Source organism: Hippichthys cyanospilos, chromosome 19, assembly GCF_059441005.1.
Source record: "Hippichthys cyanospilos isolate Australia breed blue-spotted pipefish chromosome 19, RoL_Hcya_1.0, whole genome shotgun sequence".
Taxonomy (NCBI): domain Eukaryota; kingdom Metazoa; phylum Chordata; class Actinopteri; order Syngnathiformes; family Syngnathidae; genus Hippichthys; species Hippichthys cyanospilos.
The window spans coordinates 7,968,149-7,984,995 of NC_142387.1; the positions used below are offsets into that span (position 1 = coordinate 7,968,149).

The following is a 16,847-nucleotide window of genomic DNA, read 5'->3' on the forward strand; positions in this document are numbered from 1 at the left end:
TCTGCATGGGGGGAATCTGGCTGGCTCTGCCTCAGCCAAAGAACTGACTGGTTTTGGCTGCCATCCCCGAGCCAAGCAAGTCTATGTGTGTGTGTATGTGTGAGTGTGATTGTTTGGCGTTTTTAGCCATCTGATGCCACAAGAATCTGGCCAGCAAGCAGGAGTCTGCTTTTGGCTGCCTTGACGCCTGCTACTTGACACTCCTGACAGATTTATCTCCCCTCTTGTAAAACAGCGTGCAACTTGTTCTCTCTGCTCAGGAAGATTTGCAGAGATTCCGTTTGCTCAGGAAACACGCACCAACACAGGCGCACACGCACATTGGTAACCCATTGTTTAAATACTGACAAGCATGACAAGCTGAGATGGGCAGATCCTCCTTATGAGATGACTCAGCTCGATTTTGGCATCTTGGATTCTTTGAATATTGCTTCTAAACTCACTCGGATTCTTTCAGTTTTCGAAAAAAAATTGAGTCCGAACATAAGCTGTACTTTGATATAATGTATGCAAATATGGCTCATATTCTTTGCTGCCCCGTGACTTGTTTGCTTGGCTACTTGTTGCTCAATCATTCCAAACCAAGTGGGGAAAAAAAGGTCAGTGTTTGAAATTCAAGGGCAGACAAACACACACTAAGGTAATCATGGCATAGGCTAACACATCCATATATTTGCAATCTTTTGTGCGCAATTCTTGGTGCATAGCTTCTAATCATTTAATTAACCAATCAAGGGCATTAGAGGGCATAGGAGTTCCATTAAGAGGATCTTAATTCAAATCTCCATTCATCAAATTGTGTGGTCGCTGCTATTTCTCCATCCCCATCACCAAGAATACTTGTTTCCAAAAAATGGATTCATAAATTAGTCTATATATATTATATAACTTTAACAGATATTTTTTCCCCAGAACTCCGTGGCAGCATTCCGAGAGGAGCTCGAAAGGCAAAAGAACTCCCCCTCCACAAAATCTGCTTAATGAGAGAGTTCAATAAATGACAAGTGAGTCTGAATGGTGATTTTTTTTTTTTTTAATGTAGGTAATCTGATCTCTTGAAGACACCAGCTCCCCATTAAGATCCTTGCAGACAAGGAGGAGGGTTTGAAATGCGGCGAAGCCAGTCTAGAAAATCTGATCTCACTTCCTCACGCCTGTCAGGACATGTGCAATGACATTTTTGACCAACAAGACCCTGAACAGACTTGATGCTCTAGTGTGGCAAAAAAGAACATCAATAATATAATGTAGAAATGACAAATTCACTGAATAACTCTAAAAATCCTTTGGTAGTATTTTTGTCTAGATTAATAACTCAATCATCGCAAGCCCATTCAAAATGGATTTTTGACGAATATAGCCAAGTAAAAAGACGTGTCTTTGACATCTATAGCCATCAATGAGTTCAACAAATACAGATTGCCAAAACCCTTAAAAAAACTATTTATTGCTAGAGGGAGGAAAGTCACATAGATGTGACGCATTCTGGTTGCTTAAAAGCTTCATTTGTCCAGAATTTATCTGAAATTAACCAGAGATAGTTTCAAATTTTGCCAATTTTGAATTAATGATGCCTTATTTTGGTCATATCTGTGTGCCAGCACCTAGTAAATGACTCCAGTGTCTCCAAGCATGCATTCTTTTCATTTTGGTCTTCCTCCCTCTCTAAGACCGCCTGTCTCGTCTGCGCGTGGCGCACAGAGAAACAGATGGCACGGGCGAGGATGGCCGCCAGACGGAAGGAGGGAAAGCGAGAGAGGCAGAAAATGGCAAGGTAGGGAAACGGGAAACCACAAGCAGAGGGTGGGATGAACAGAGCAGATGTGGAACACAAATGGCCTTGTGGAGTTTGCAACTTGGGCACCGCGCGTCTTGTTTAAACCCCGGAATTGGTCTTGTTATGCACATCAGAGGCTAAGCAGTGCCCCTGATGAGCTACCCTGGGCATCTTATAGTGCTCATTAGCAGTCTGATTAAAACATGATTATGTATGTAAACAATGTTGCGTTTTCTCGCTTTGCTACAACCTTCACACCAAGTTCACATAAACTATACTTGAATCTCGCTGACGGTGTACACGCGAGAGATAAATCCCCAAGGCTAAATAGTCGGACATGGATGACCTTATCTGGCGTACGGTTTCTGCCTCCAACCACACCCCCCACCTCTCCACAAACAGAAAAGCCTCGGAATCTCCACCAGCCTTTTCCGCCCCCTTTCAAATAAACACTGACAACCGTGTCATTTCTATATGAATAATTAATTAGAATTTATAATGATTAAAGCGGTTGCCCACATGATGTTCACAAACAGTATCACAGTTATTTTACTCTCTTGCTAACAATGAAGGGTGACAATGTCATCTTCAGCAACTGTCAGTGGATTTTATCTCATAGTGGCTTGTGGTGTTTATTCAAATGCTAGAAAGTGTAGCATACAATGTTACATACAACATACAATGCTCATGTTACCTATGAAAACTGTTGGATCTCTGGTACTCGCAATACTAAAATGCTATGGATCTTAACAGGAGTGTATGGAGCCCCATACATTATGCAATAAAGAGGACAATCTAAGTCTAAGGTTCAGCATTTACAAGACATGAGCAAAAACCAACAACAAATATTAACAAATGTCACAGTAAACATTTTTAAAATAATAGAATTAACTTTCATGTTGTATCCGTCATCATCATCTTAATATTACAAGCACTGATATACCTTTGCCATTTTGGTAGACAAGTCTGCTTTAATTTGAGTGCTCATTTATTTGGTCTCAACGTGTCTGTTTTGTTCCTCTTTTGAAGCATCTGAACCATTATGTTGTCATTTCTTTACTTTTTGTTCCATTGTTACTTGAGTCTGTATTATTTGACGTGTCACTGATACTACAAAAAATACAATATACATTGGTTCGGGCCTAAAGATATTTTTCCTCTAACGCGATCTTGTAGACCAGGAGTGCCCAAAGGAGGAGGGGTGGGAAATTGGTTTTGATATCCCAATAATTAGTGACGCAAATACACCAGAATATATTACAGAAATATCTCCTCTTTCACAGTGATATCACCAAACATTGTCTAGTGATATCACAATTTAGTAAGCACCATGTGAATGAAAATACACATCTGGGCTGGGTCACTCATGTGTTGAGATTTGTCCGACTGCAGTGAGAGACAGTCTGACTCATCTTAGTTAGGAGGCTTGCAGTACTTGTCGCTTCTCCTTTCAGGCAGGAAAAAGTCAAATGGCAGGATAGGCACTTTTACCAGGCAGCATTTATGGAACGAGAGCTGTTTTTTTAGCTTGTTGGCCCAGAAATTAAATGAGACTTGCAGCGAATTTGCTTGATTATTTGTTGTTTTTTTTAATATGTCAACGTGGTTCAACTACACCCCAATTCTATTGAAGTTGGGACATTATGTAAAATGTAATTGAAAAAATACAATGCTTTGCTAACATTTTCAGCCAGCACTCAATTGTATTTACTACAAATACAAATGTCAATGTTCACACCGACAAAGCTTGTGTTTTGCTCATTTCCAGTCATTTTGAATTTGACATCTGTAGCACGTTCCCTAAAAATCTGATACAAAGTTTAACACACACTCAATAAGCATTTGGGGACTGAGGGTGCTAATTGTTAAAGCTTTGTAGATGGAATTCTGGAAATGACATTTTTCCAAATTCATGTGAAAGTAAGTACCGTACTTGAACTTTGCCATTCACCTTAGGAAACGCAATGATAGGAGCGAACAAACTGTGTTTAATAAAACACGGAAGGTTCTCCATTCCAACAAAAAAAACAAAAAAAACTTAAAAACAAACAAACAGTAATTGGATCAATCAAGGTCACCATCTCCCTCAAGTGAGGTTAGCAGGCTTGACTGAGCTCCACTAAGGGCACTTTGTCGTATTTTCACTGATTGCATCAGGCTAGCAAAGCTCAGCGTTAATAATGCTCTGACTCTCGACTCACTGATGTTATCGCACCTCGCGTGGACCGAGGACGTTTTTATCAGCCATGGACGCCATTTAGATTGGCATCTCTTGACAATGCAAGAGTGCAGAGCAGACTGCTAAGTTAATTGTGTGTACAGGGATGACCATTTTATCGAGAGCATTTTCTCAGAGATCCTTTAAGCCGTATTACACATTGGAAAAATAATAATGCAATTTCGATTGACATGGTGACAGACTTAAATAATAATAACAATAATATGGGAATTATATTTTTGTAAAACCAATTCCAGTTTGAGTATTCATTTACACATATACACATTGATACCAGGTACCGATGTCACTAGTATTTTTCATACATCAAATTCCAGCTAAAAATTAGAGAATATATCAAGCTGCCATAGTATAGTGTCTACTACGACTTAAATATATACGGTTTTGCCTTAAGTATATGCGACTGGTATCGGCAGTCTCCATCAGCACAGGACATCTTAAAACAGTGGTTCTCAAATAGTGGAGCGGGCCCCTCTTGGGGGTGATGTCGGAGGGACGCGGATGACCCCAGGGAAAAGGCTTTGTTTTTGTCATGTGACGAGCAATTGCAATAAAATAAGAATTTTCTTTCTTTTTTTTTTTTAAGTTTCAGGCACTTTGATGCACTTGTTTTTTTTTTCTTTTTTAGATTATGCTGTAACCCGTATGAACTCTGTAAAAAATAGTTATCAGTTCTTGAAAGTCAGTTTATATTGTTTTTTTTTTTTTTTCTTTTGTTAACGTTAAAAAGGTTACAGCTTTAGGAATAGATATACCATTTTTGCAGATAATAATCTTATTTATTGAGTTTCCTTTTTCCTGGGGGGCTTGGCAAAATATTGTCATATATTATTGTCATTTAATATTATTAAAATATGGATGTCATGCTAATATTTGGTATTGATCATTGGGGAGTTAAAATAAAAAATAGTCATGAACAATGTTCAATGGAATCTGGTGAAAAATCTTATGAAATTATAGAAATCTTGGTGTTTTTTTTCTTTGATTTGGAAATCTTAAGCAAAACTAAACGGTTGTAATGTTTGAATCCGTTTTCTTTTTAATCTGGGCATTTTGGGGGTTATTGAATTGTAGGAAAACTGAAAGTCAGTAAAACTATTAGCCTGGGAAGGAGGAATTTTGAGAACATGTGAACGTTAGAATGATTTGAATCAGTCAAGAAATTCGGAAGAGATCGAAAGCCAAAATATAGTGGAATAAAAAGGTATAATATTAATAATAATACTAAAAAATAACAGTTGAATAACACGCGTCAACGCTTTCATCATTCACCCCAAAAAGAAACGCATTGCGTCAGGCCTCATGAGCTATACGATAGCGATACGTAATAGCAGCTAACGCAGTTAGTTCTCCGGTTCGGCAGAGTCCGGGAGCTGACTCGAATGACATTCAAAGTTGAATGAAGCATCGTAGGTTGAGAAGAAGGGCCACTGGAGTGGAAGGAAAGAACCTCCCCTGAGCCATGTCGTATGATGTGTGATTGACAAGCTACACGCTAAGCTCACCTGAGCCTCTAACCTCTCTTTTTACATCTCCCTGTCGCGATCCTCTTCTTTTCTTCCCCCGGATATCTCTGGGAGTGGGAAACCTGAGGAGGGCCACAGTGGGGTGGAATGGCTTCAGGCTGCGACCCGCTCTAAGGGGGGTCACGGAGAAACAAAGGCCATTCAGGTGAAGTGCTCTGAGCTGAGCTGAGACAGACAGGCTCCCAGCGCAGATAGCTTGAGACTAATGTACTCACGTTTGCACTGTCAACGCTGACAGACTTGGTCGCAGTCAGTGCGCATGGTGGCTGAGGTCTGTGGGGGGATTTCAGTGAAAGAATAGGAGAAACGGACTGACAGGTGAGTAAACACAATGCTCTGAAAGCCCCACTGAACATTCCTGAAATGTCTAGGCCGGCGTTGCAAATATTCCACACAAAAGTTGCAAATCCTCTTTCTGGAGGCTAATCTTGGCCGAATTTAAGACCTTACAAACCATGCACAAGTACTTGAGGAGTTCTCGCTTCACTGGCTCGCTCAAAAATGCATTTACAATCTCCAGAGGAATCAATAAGTGGTTTGGTGCGCGTCTCCTCACAAAAGCGGTGCAGACGGAATGCTGATGAGTGACTGAGACGTCCATTTTAATTACGGGAGCGGGAGGAACATTTCCACCTCTCTGTCTTATCTCATCTACGGAACTGGTTCATTCTTGTTCAGAAACGAGATAGAATTTTCACCTTCCGCACAGAAATGCTGCACACGCTGCAGGTCCAACTGCCCGTTCTGACGTAAAGGCCTAAATACACCAATCAAACGTGGGTCTCTGGCGTCAGCTCCACTGTTGGCATGTCGCGCTTTAAAAATGACGGTAATACACCACAATGCTAACTATTAAGTACCTTCTGGGCATGCGTGAGAGGTAATGCCCCTCCAACCTATTGGTGGCGGTAGTCACTGTTCCTTATTGTTAAGAATAGCAAACCGGAAAATCTTTTGGAGGGCTGGTAATAAAATAGGTCAAAAATACAATGTTCTTACCCTGTGTGCTCATTTACTAATGAACAGTGAATCAGAACAATCAAAAGTTATGGCAGTCTAACGCCCATTCATCGTATTGAATCTGCTGATAACGCCTTAGCAAACGCTAGCTCTGAAATTCCAATGCTGTTTTCAAAGCTAATCAGGCGCCTGAACTTTTCCTGACTTTCCACATGCAATTGGGTATATCTAGGCCTTGAAACCTAACAAAATAAAGGCCTACAATGTTTTGCAAAGGTGTTACTATAACACAGATCAGTAATTAGTTGTTTCATGTTCCACTTCATTTGTTCATAATTTGAAAATCAGTTCCTGCTACATTAAAAAACTACGTTAAACTACATTACACTGCACTAAAAAACATTAAATTAGATTTGCTGATATCTGCAGAAAATTGAAATTTCATGCTCCCCCATAAATTGCTTTATCATACACCCATTTGAGAACCACTAGTTTATGGTTTTTTATTGATATACCATCAATATTAAATCTGATCTTGGTTATTATTTGGAAGAAACCTGCACCTGTTCCAAGTGTATCGGATTCCATGTGTTTATTTTCATCTTTTTTTTTTCTCTCTTCTGTCGGAATTGTACATCTTGGGTGTTAAAATTGGAATTAGGTCACTTTAAAACTCATGATCTGTTTCAGTTTGCTTCAGCTTTGTTGGAGTAATTCATGATGTAGTTTAATACATGCTTTGTGTTCTGTAATATTGGGCTACTGGGAGCAACCTTTTAGGTTTACTTCACACATTGTAGACTATGTGTTAGTCGAAATAGTTTTCGTAGCACATCTGGATGTGGCCCTTTGAAGGGCCCCGAAAAATTGGTGATTAATGGCAAAGGGCTCTTTTGCTGCACATACAGTAACAGAGAACAGACAGGGAGAGCTGGCACGGAATTTAAACAGCACGGAATTTAAACAGACTTACAGTAGGGAAATCACTTGCAAAAACAGGACTATAAAGTTAATGTAGTTTAAAATAATACAAGGTGTTAGATTTATTAATAATAATTAATTATGGTTGAATGATCTTGAGAAAAAAAGCTTTGAAAAGCTTTCCCTAATGTGCACACTGTCAAAGGCACTTTTTTAAAAATGCTAATGCACATTTAACTTGGTGTATTAAAAAAAAGTCACTTCTGGCACACAAATGGACGCTTCCTTGTCTGTGGTTTGTATTAATGACCACATAGCCTCCAGAGGACTTTCAAAGCGGTGACAGTTTGGCAATTATTCCCCCTTTAGCCTACTCCGCTGAATGGAAATGGGAAAAAAAGACATTGTTTCAAATTTCAGTGCGTGTGTAAAGTGGATAAAATGCATGAGGAAAAAAGCCAGGACCTTGGACTCATACTGTCCCATCTTTTATAGTCACCTCAGGCTGCTACCATATTGTAGATTTCTCACAAAGCCTCTGTGCAACAATGCTATATGTGACTAAACTGTAGCTTTTAATCTGTGGCTGACCCCCTCAACTCACCATCTACATCACCCCCACTCCACTTTTCTCCCTCCCCCTCATCCATCTTTCTTTCTGCTCATTTCTCCAAGCAGGGTTCACTCATGTGCCTGTCATTCTTCCGCCTTTTGTATTTTTTCCCATTGAACGCTGCTTTCTCGCCATCCCCTCACCTCCCTTCCTCACGCACTCAATCGTCCGTCATTCACTCTAGGGTCTAATTATGAGATGGCTTTGAATAAATACATGTATTTTTTTTCTCCCATGAAAAGCTGTGGGATATAGCGTGTGTGCGCAGGCTGAGTTCTACACTCAAGGAGGTTTTTGGGTACCTCTGCAAAATGGAGTGGTCCCGGACAGGAGATTTCCTGGGTGCAGTAATTGTGCCTCATTAATACTCACTGTAATGCTGGGTTGCTAAACAGGCTGTGCAATTAGGGGTCTGAGCCTTCAGTGGGCTGGCTAATCAGGGGACAAAAGCTGCAGCTCAGAGGCCATTAGGCCTGGAGGAAGTGTTCTCATTGTAAAAAAGCGGCTGTGATGGCTTCATCTACCACAAATCTGGGTGGGGCAGGAGCCGGTAGGTGGGGTGCGTCAGTGGGGGTCGTCCACTACACCTGAGATCATTCATTTGGATGTGAAAGCAATACCATCCTTAGGTGAAGGTTGCAGTTGCCCTTGTTGTAGATTAACTCATTTGCTGCCATTGACGGGTAGAGACGGATCAATTTTTAATTTGTATTCTGAAAAGAATGAATCCGAATGACCCTTCACAAATACCTCAGTTGGAATTAAAAGGTCAAATCCCATTGAAATTTCATTCTGAATCACAGGGGTTCTACATTCATTTTCCGAGAGAAACAAACATAAACATTTCATTTTAAATAGCCAACCAGTCCGTTCATGCTATGTCGAGATATACATCATAATGTCATCCTATACGTACATTAAAATGATGTCGTCTTACTGAAGCTCTATTGTGACTAGAGCATCTTTAAAATACTTTGTCAATAAAAGTAGGGTACCGAAATGAAAATGTTTGTCTGAAACCAAAAACCGAAAACAAGAAATGTTTGGCTGAAAACCGAGGCACAGAATAAATTAAACAGTAAATACATTTTGACATCACCTTATGGCAGTCAATCAACTTTGGGAATGGACTATCAAGTCAAAAGCTGTGTCTTGCACGGGTTTTATTGATAAAAATAAAACTTTGTAGCTTTTAGCTATGAATATTATTCGTGTTCAGGCTTTAAATGCCTGTTTTAAGCGGACTAATTGGATTGTGCTACAGGTTTTTTTTTTTTTGGTAAATGTTATGATATTTATTAGGGTTATTCAATATTTTGATTCATTGACATGCCAACCACTAGAATGGAAGACTCGTTCTTTGATTAGTTATTGTAAACATGTTGTAATCAAGTGACAAGATGGACCCTTCATTATAATTAAGTAAAATATATTGTAATATAGTAATATAAAGTAATTTCACCCCAATTATTCTTTTTGATACTGTATATGTAAGCTTTTTATAGACTGATAGGAGACTATATAATTTGCAGTTAACGTTTAATGCAATGACAGACTTTTTTCCGTCTGAGTTTGAAATGTCTGACTGTGTATGAATGCATCGCATGCTTGGCTAATTTTACTAATGGAGTGAGCATGTAAACAACAGACTGCAATAGATCCGGTCGCATGTGAACAGGTAACCAGAGATTTTCATTCGAATGATTTTAATCAGAAAGGCAAAAAACGGTCTGCATGTAAGCCAGACCATTGAATAAATTATAACCTAGTCATCGCCATCGACAACTATATAAGTCAAAAATCCATTTGATATTGACTGGCAGCAAATGACTTAATATTTGGTTCCGTTTGGTACAGCATATGTTGTGTGTTTTGCCTGGGAATTCGACCAAAATATACTGCATCACTTTTTGGTATCCATCTGTTTGACGCAACAACCACAGAAGAATAATAGTGATGGGAGTTGAGCTAAATACGCTGCTGCCCACTATTGGTTGACCTAGAATTACGACTTCAATGTGAAAACAGGAATGGTATGCGAAGAAACTACTTATTATATGTTATGATCATCATCCATGTTAATGTAGCGTGCCAAACCCAACTTTATCGGTTGGTGGAAATTTGTCTTTGGAACATCCTGTCCGGATCCGTGAGGAGCACTCAATTGTAATTTTAACTACTTCCCCACTCCTGTCCATGCTTCAAATTATCGGCTCAGGCGTTGGAAGACATTTTGAACCATCTGGGAAGGGTGAAAGGATGACAGAATAGCGTATACCAACATTATCTTCTCTACGCTCTGGCCCACTTTTCTCCCACCTACAATATCTCTGTGCAGCCTTCTTATCTTTCATCCTTAATCTCATCATCAGCCAGCCCAGACAGAGTGAATAAATGACCTCTCCTGGCCATTAAAATTAAGCATTGAATCAATGACATGCAATTAGCCTGTCTTTTATAAGGGGGAGACGCTGAAATCTTTCCCTCTTTCCAGCGAGAGGGAGAAATAATATGTCTGCTGTAGTCATCGGAACTGGACAAAAAAATGGGGAGTGTTTAAATTCCGACTTGGAAAAAATTCTATTTATCATCATAAAAAGAGTACGAAGCACTGGTCCTTACTCATTCAACCAAGGTATATATTCCTACAGAGAGTGGTTCCTACCACTCATTATTTTGCTCGTTTTCATCAGTGGATTATAGAGCAAATTTTGTTCATGGGGTGTTCAAGGAAGTGAGGACAAACAAAGAGTTTATGTTTATGCCTATAAATTTGTGCTCACTGTAGTAGAAATTTGTTTTTTGGTCTATATCTTTTGACTCATTCCCTACTAAGTCCTACTGTGCTCAAAAGAGGACATCCTGGCCTTTTCAATGATGCCTTGTGTTGAACCTGGCTGTCTTGCAGAGAAGAAATGGACACAACAGTGGACACAAATAAATAGGCTGGGTCCCAGTGGGATATCTACTGTATAGTTTAACCTATTCAGATCTAAAAATGAGAAAAAATTGCTTTACTTAATGTACTGTTACAAAGAGCTGGCAAGCTTAAATTTGTTTCATTATTTATGGTGATTTACTTTGTGGATTTCAGTGCCGGAGAAGCGTTCAAATCTCACACAGTGACTGACACATTTTAAGCAAGACTTTAAAATGCTTGTCAAAACTTGAATGTGAAGACTGTAAGTTGGACTTTTTACATCTGAAAAAAAAAAAAGATTAAAAATCAAATTCCTCTCTCAAGCCTACTTTTTTGTCATGCTATCAGTTGCTATGTTGTTGTTTAAATCGTGCATTAGTCAAAATGGTCATCTACTGTCAGATAGGGTATTGTGTTTATTGGTGTGTTTCTTCCACTGTCATGCAATTGCTATTGTTCTTGAGTTTGCTTTATCAGTCCTTTTTCAAATCTAGTTTTGGAGTGTGTATTCCAATGCTTGCCATGATTTCGGTAGATTTTTATCTACAAAGACTTTCCATGTGTTCACTTCTGTGCCCTGTCTTCTCGGCCCTAATTGATCCCCATTTGACATTCTTCCATGAGCCTTTTTTTTCTTTAGACAAAGCAGTTAAGAAATTTTAAATGTTACTTAAACATTGATTTTACAGTTAAAGTGTATAATAGCAACATTTGATTAAAATACAAATAACAATAAAAGAACAGCAAAGTCAAAGGTGTAGATATGCCTATTGCTGTTTATACATTTATAGTGTTTGATCACTGACAGTGCCAAACAAAAATTGGCAGAATTTCAAGTACTTCCATTCCAAGCTGGGTATTTAAAACCTGAAATAGTGGCACATTAGTGTACATTATGCTTGCTTTATTTGCCCTGGTTCTCAAGAACTAAGCACAAAGCAGTGAAGCTAAAAAATATATTTTGGGAAAGATGTCTACACACATCCCACATCCAATTTCAGTGACAATTCCCTCATCCACTTTATGAACAGCACAAAAAAACACTTAGACTGCTTGTTAGTCAAATACACATTTCTCTGCAGCACAGCAGCAGTTTGACAAGCTGTTTACGCTAAGCTGAGTAAATCAAATTCAGAGTTTGCCTTCCCTCCCCAGTAATCTCATTTTGTTTACCGCTAACACTAAGTACATTAGCAGCTGCAAGGTCTGTCTGTATTTACTCTATTTACCTTCACTGAACTGGCTTAAAACCACACAGGGACCAACATTGCAGAATGAAGCTAACCAGCTGGATATTCATGAACAACTCATTTTCTAATCTGACATAAAGGCAAGGATCCTGAGGCTGCAAAGCTCTAATCGCAATAGGAAGGGGGGGAAAAAAGAGAAAACTGACAGAGGATGTCGTTTTTGCTTAACTCAATGAAGATATTAGCTGCTTTTAAACTATTTTATTCTCTGGGGTATGTGACTTGGAAGAACAAGGCACATATCACAAAGATCTTGTAAGGATGTGACATTAGGGGTCAAAAATCATCGTGTTTCCGTGCATCTGTGCTTTGTATTGTATCTCATGGCCATTTAGAATGAATGGGTTTGGTATCAGATCACACCTGTTGTGAATGTCCTCCTATTTGTTTACGGTTCCAGGCTCTGACCACGGCGCAGGTTCCCATAACCTGCAACCTCCTTTAGGCAACTCCATTATGGATGAACACTCGCCTGCATTGCAACATTGGGTCCTTATATTCAAACCAAACAACATTGAATTGAAGTGTGTATTAATTACACAGCGTCAATTAATTAAATGCAGTCACTTAGTTCTCACCTATATAACTGTTTTACTCATTGCAAATATGTGATTAGCAGCACTTAAGCCTGCAGACACTACCTATTGTCTTGTTAATGTTGTTGCCCAGTGTGAGTAGATTAGCTGGCACATTTCACATTCTCCCTCGAAGACACACTTACAAGTATGTTGCAACAGCCTGCTAAATTCCCCCAAAATGCACTCGCGTTTTATTTTATTTGGATATCATTCAAAAAAACCTACAAATAAAGTTTATGTTTTACTTGCAGATGATGTATAGCCATATCAATACAGTTACAGCAACGTTACATTTTAAAAGTATGTCCGTGCAGAATGAGATTTTTGTTTAATATCAGACATACACAAGTGTTTAGTCTTGTTGTCAGAAAATACCTGGAAGCTCTATGGCGACAGTGTAAAAGGACACTAAAGGGTTAAAAAGGTGGGTGACCTACGAGCCTGGCATTCATAGTTCAACGTTTTCAGTCACTTTTGCAGTTCGGTGTGAACTGGATTTCTTTTTTTTTTTTTTTTTCCCACTACATTGACATTTCTACGTGAAACTTGTGGAAAATGCGTGAGAAAAAAATAGTCCCGTTTTAAACAGGTTGGTTTTACACAGAAATTGTACGTGTGTATATATTTTTAAACCGTTAAAAAACAAATAAAAAAGATATGTATATCTCTATACACTTACAGCTATTTGAATGTTACCCCAGTTTGGAGAAAAACACATTTGAAGTTTTGCCACACTCATCTATCAGTAGTGCACAATGTCTACTCATCCACATCTGTCATATGTTTTGGTTACAATTTGAAACTTTTGGCTGCTGGGAAATGAAAGTCTAAATTTTAGGAGGTCATTTTTATAGAAATCCCAAAATGGACATTTCTGTTGAAAATTCCCATTTTCGTCAATAACTCAAAACTAATCTGTGACTTAAACATGGCGTTGAAAACACATCTCATGTATTCTCTTTTGGACTTCATTTAAAACTTAAAAAAAAAAAAAAAAAACCAACAACATGGCTCAGTTCCCGGTTTACGTACCTTTTGCCTGCTGCCAAATATGAAATATAATTTATTCATGTCATGTTGGAGCACTTTTCCTATAGTCAGAATAAAAACAAATATGAAAACATAACTAGGGAGGGAATGTGTCACACTTAAGGTCAAAATAATGTCCTAATCTTACATCATATTTTACTGCATTTTTATTTTTTTTTTTACAATTTCCAAGAGCGCACACCAGTGAATACACTTGTCGGTTAGTTAAATATTCATAGGGATGCCACTGCCTGAACATTGTGTTATATTTTAACCAAGCACTTTGTTAAATATTCAATCCCAGGAAGGCAAATATAACATTCCTTTAAAAGTTTCTTAGCATCCCCACTTTATTCCTGTTCTTTGGCTCTTGTTGATTCTTGTTTCCAGACGTCTCCTTAATTGCTACCTTAACTGAGCGTGTGAATAGATGCGTGGCAGATTATTTACACAGAACCCATGATATATTACAGTTCATTATTTATGCCCCTTGTATACTGCATTGCAAAATTGTAGGTTGTTTTTTCTTTCTTTTTTTAATGGGTTTAATACACTGTATTGGTAGATCCAGGTTTGATGTAGAAGCCCAGTCTACTGATGTCTATTGTTCTCTACTACTGACTTTGCTGATCATGTGAGCATGGCACGATAAAGCCATTATAAGGACTTAGTCACGAACACAGAGATGGCCTGGTAAAGTGTTCCATTATAAAAGTTACAAAATAAACTTTTACAATGCAGCATGCTTGCATGTGCGTGCGTAAGATCACAACGCGAGCAAGTGGGCGTATTCCCCAACTGACTATCCAATGGATGATTGAGAATGTGATGCTAATACAAGCTGTCTTTGAAATACCTAACTCTCCATTTGCAATTCTAAACATCTGGCTTTGCATTTCATTCACACAACCCGGGCATGCACTGTATGTGTGGATGTATGTGTGAACGTGCCCTTCTAGAGTCAAATAAAAAAATAAGGAAAAATAGGAACTAAAGTGTAGCCCTAAGGTGGTACTGTGAAAAGAAAAAGCTCCTCATAAATCACCTAACAATTTTAACTGATAGAAACAGAAGAAAAGGTACATTCTCACGAATAGAACTATGCATCTAAAATCCCATTGAAACAAAGTGAAGTTTCTGGGTGGACATCTGTCTTGTTTAAGTATAGCTCTGGCATCAATATTTCACCTGTGTTAAGCCCTCATATAATCATATAGGAGATTGGAATGCGATTTAAAAGTAGAAATCTTTGTTTTCAATTGTCGGCCAATGGGCTTAGTGAAGCAAACTCAACAAGTCATAAAACAGTAATAACAATCTTTATAATTGATGTGTTTATTAAAGAACATTTGAGGTATGCTCGTCATTGGAATTTTTGCTGTACAGACTCAGGTGGCTCCATTTCACTTCGGCAGGCACATAACAGATAGACAAGCTGTCACAATTGTTATCACTGGAACTTCATCTTGTTAATTTGCTGGATGGGAGCAGGAGTATTTGCCCTGTGGAAAACTACACACTCTCTCAAAGTATCCACCACCACAGCCCCCCACCTGCAACCCACCTGGCCACAGAGAAACACGGCAGGCAGGACTGGCTCACACATAGCCTGGAGTCAAATCAGACCCAACAGCCTGGCTGGAGTCAATATGGCCGCAGGCAAGAAAAAAAAATGATGGCGGATTTGGTCCCCCCTTAGTCCGAAACCGTCGCTGGGCAAAAATTCATTAGGATTGAGGTTTTGCTACGCGAACCCCCCTCCTGTGCCAATCTGAGTCCAATACACACTGCACATTTCAAAACTTTGGCCTTCGACACCCTTCTATCATTACTCCTACTTCACCAACTCTGGCTCTGGCTGCTCAACTTTTTTTTCCCCCCCCAAAAATGTCCTTAATTTCTTTTGAAATTTTTTTGAAACCAGATTTAGTTTTATCGTTTATCTTGTTAAAATTAATCAGTTGACAACTAACACAATTGATCGGCAATTACTTTAACAATGAGCTATTCAGTCCGTGCCATTGTTTTAGCTGGTTAGCAAAATCCTCAAATTTCAGCTTCTCAACAGCAACTGCTCAGCAACTGCAAAATGAACACCGAAACATTAATTGAATTGGTTTCAAAAAGGTTGGCGATTTACACATCCACCCCTCCAGTGCAGTACTTCTCAATTATATTTTGCCACTCTCCCCTTAGGAAAGAGACCACCCACTCAATGCGCTGACGATAAATAAGATTATCTATAAAAAGTTGTGTAAGTTTACCTAAACCAGCATCCTTTTTAATAAAGCAAAAAGCAATATAAATCAACTTTCAACAACTGTTAATTCTTTTTTCCAACATTTTTATGGGTTACAGCTTAGTCTATAATTGAAAAAAAAAAAAAAACACATGCATCAAAGTGCCTGAAACTAAAAGAAAAAAAAAGAGGAACTTTTATTGCAATTACACTTCACATGTACACTTCACAATATTGCTTAGTTGTTGTTTTTTTTTTTTAATCGCTTAATATTACAAAATAACAATAATTGGTAAATAATCTCAAAATGACAAAATGGTTTTGTAATACACATCAATGCAAAATAAAACAGTATCTTATTATTCGATGACGCAGAACTGATTCTAAAATATTCGATAGTGACAGCCCTATTGTCTTGTCAATGATAACAACAATTAGGTTTAAGTGCTTTTTATGAGGAAAAAAAGGAATACAAATTTCTCCTGTATCGGCATGGATATATGCACCATTTGTTTACATAAAGGGTATTGTCATTTTTTTAATTGACATTATTTATAATCAATTTTGCCAATGTTGGGAAATGTGAGACATCACTGCACTTCCAAATTAAAACTATTAATCTCCGGAGAAAAGAAAAAAAACACTTAAAGATTAGGTCAGAATGACCAAAACAATTGGAAAACAACAAATACCTGAAATTACAATATTAAATTAAAAGTGGGTCATGAAATATGTTTCTACTCTGAAACAAAATGTTGGTTGAATACAGTCAATTTTTTATTTTAAAGTTGTGGCACA

At 38.4% G+C, this 16,847-nt stretch overlaps 1 protein-coding gene across 6 annotated transcripts in view; it reads left to right on the top strand.

Moving 5' to 3' along the window:
- LOC148407784 (uncharacterized) overlaps positions 1 to 16,847 on the top strand; it is a 227,954-nt gene that overhangs the window by 7,454 nt on the left and 203,653 nt on the right. For 5 of the 6 annotated variants that reach the window (XM_088402152.1, XM_088402151.1, XM_088402149.1 and 2 more), the window contains exons 3-4: positions 913 to 1,004; positions 1,671 to 1,774. Coding sequence is in view for 4 of the 6 variants with exons in the window: in XM_088402151.1 (XP_088258277.1) it covers positions 998 to 1,004; positions 1,671 to 1,774 (111 nt within the window). In the remaining 2 variants the exon portion in view is untranslated. Of the gene's footprint in view, positions 1 to 912; positions 1,005 to 1,670; positions 1,775 to 16,847 lie in introns of those variants that run through there. The other variant, XR_015863638.1, reaches the window with a different exon arrangement.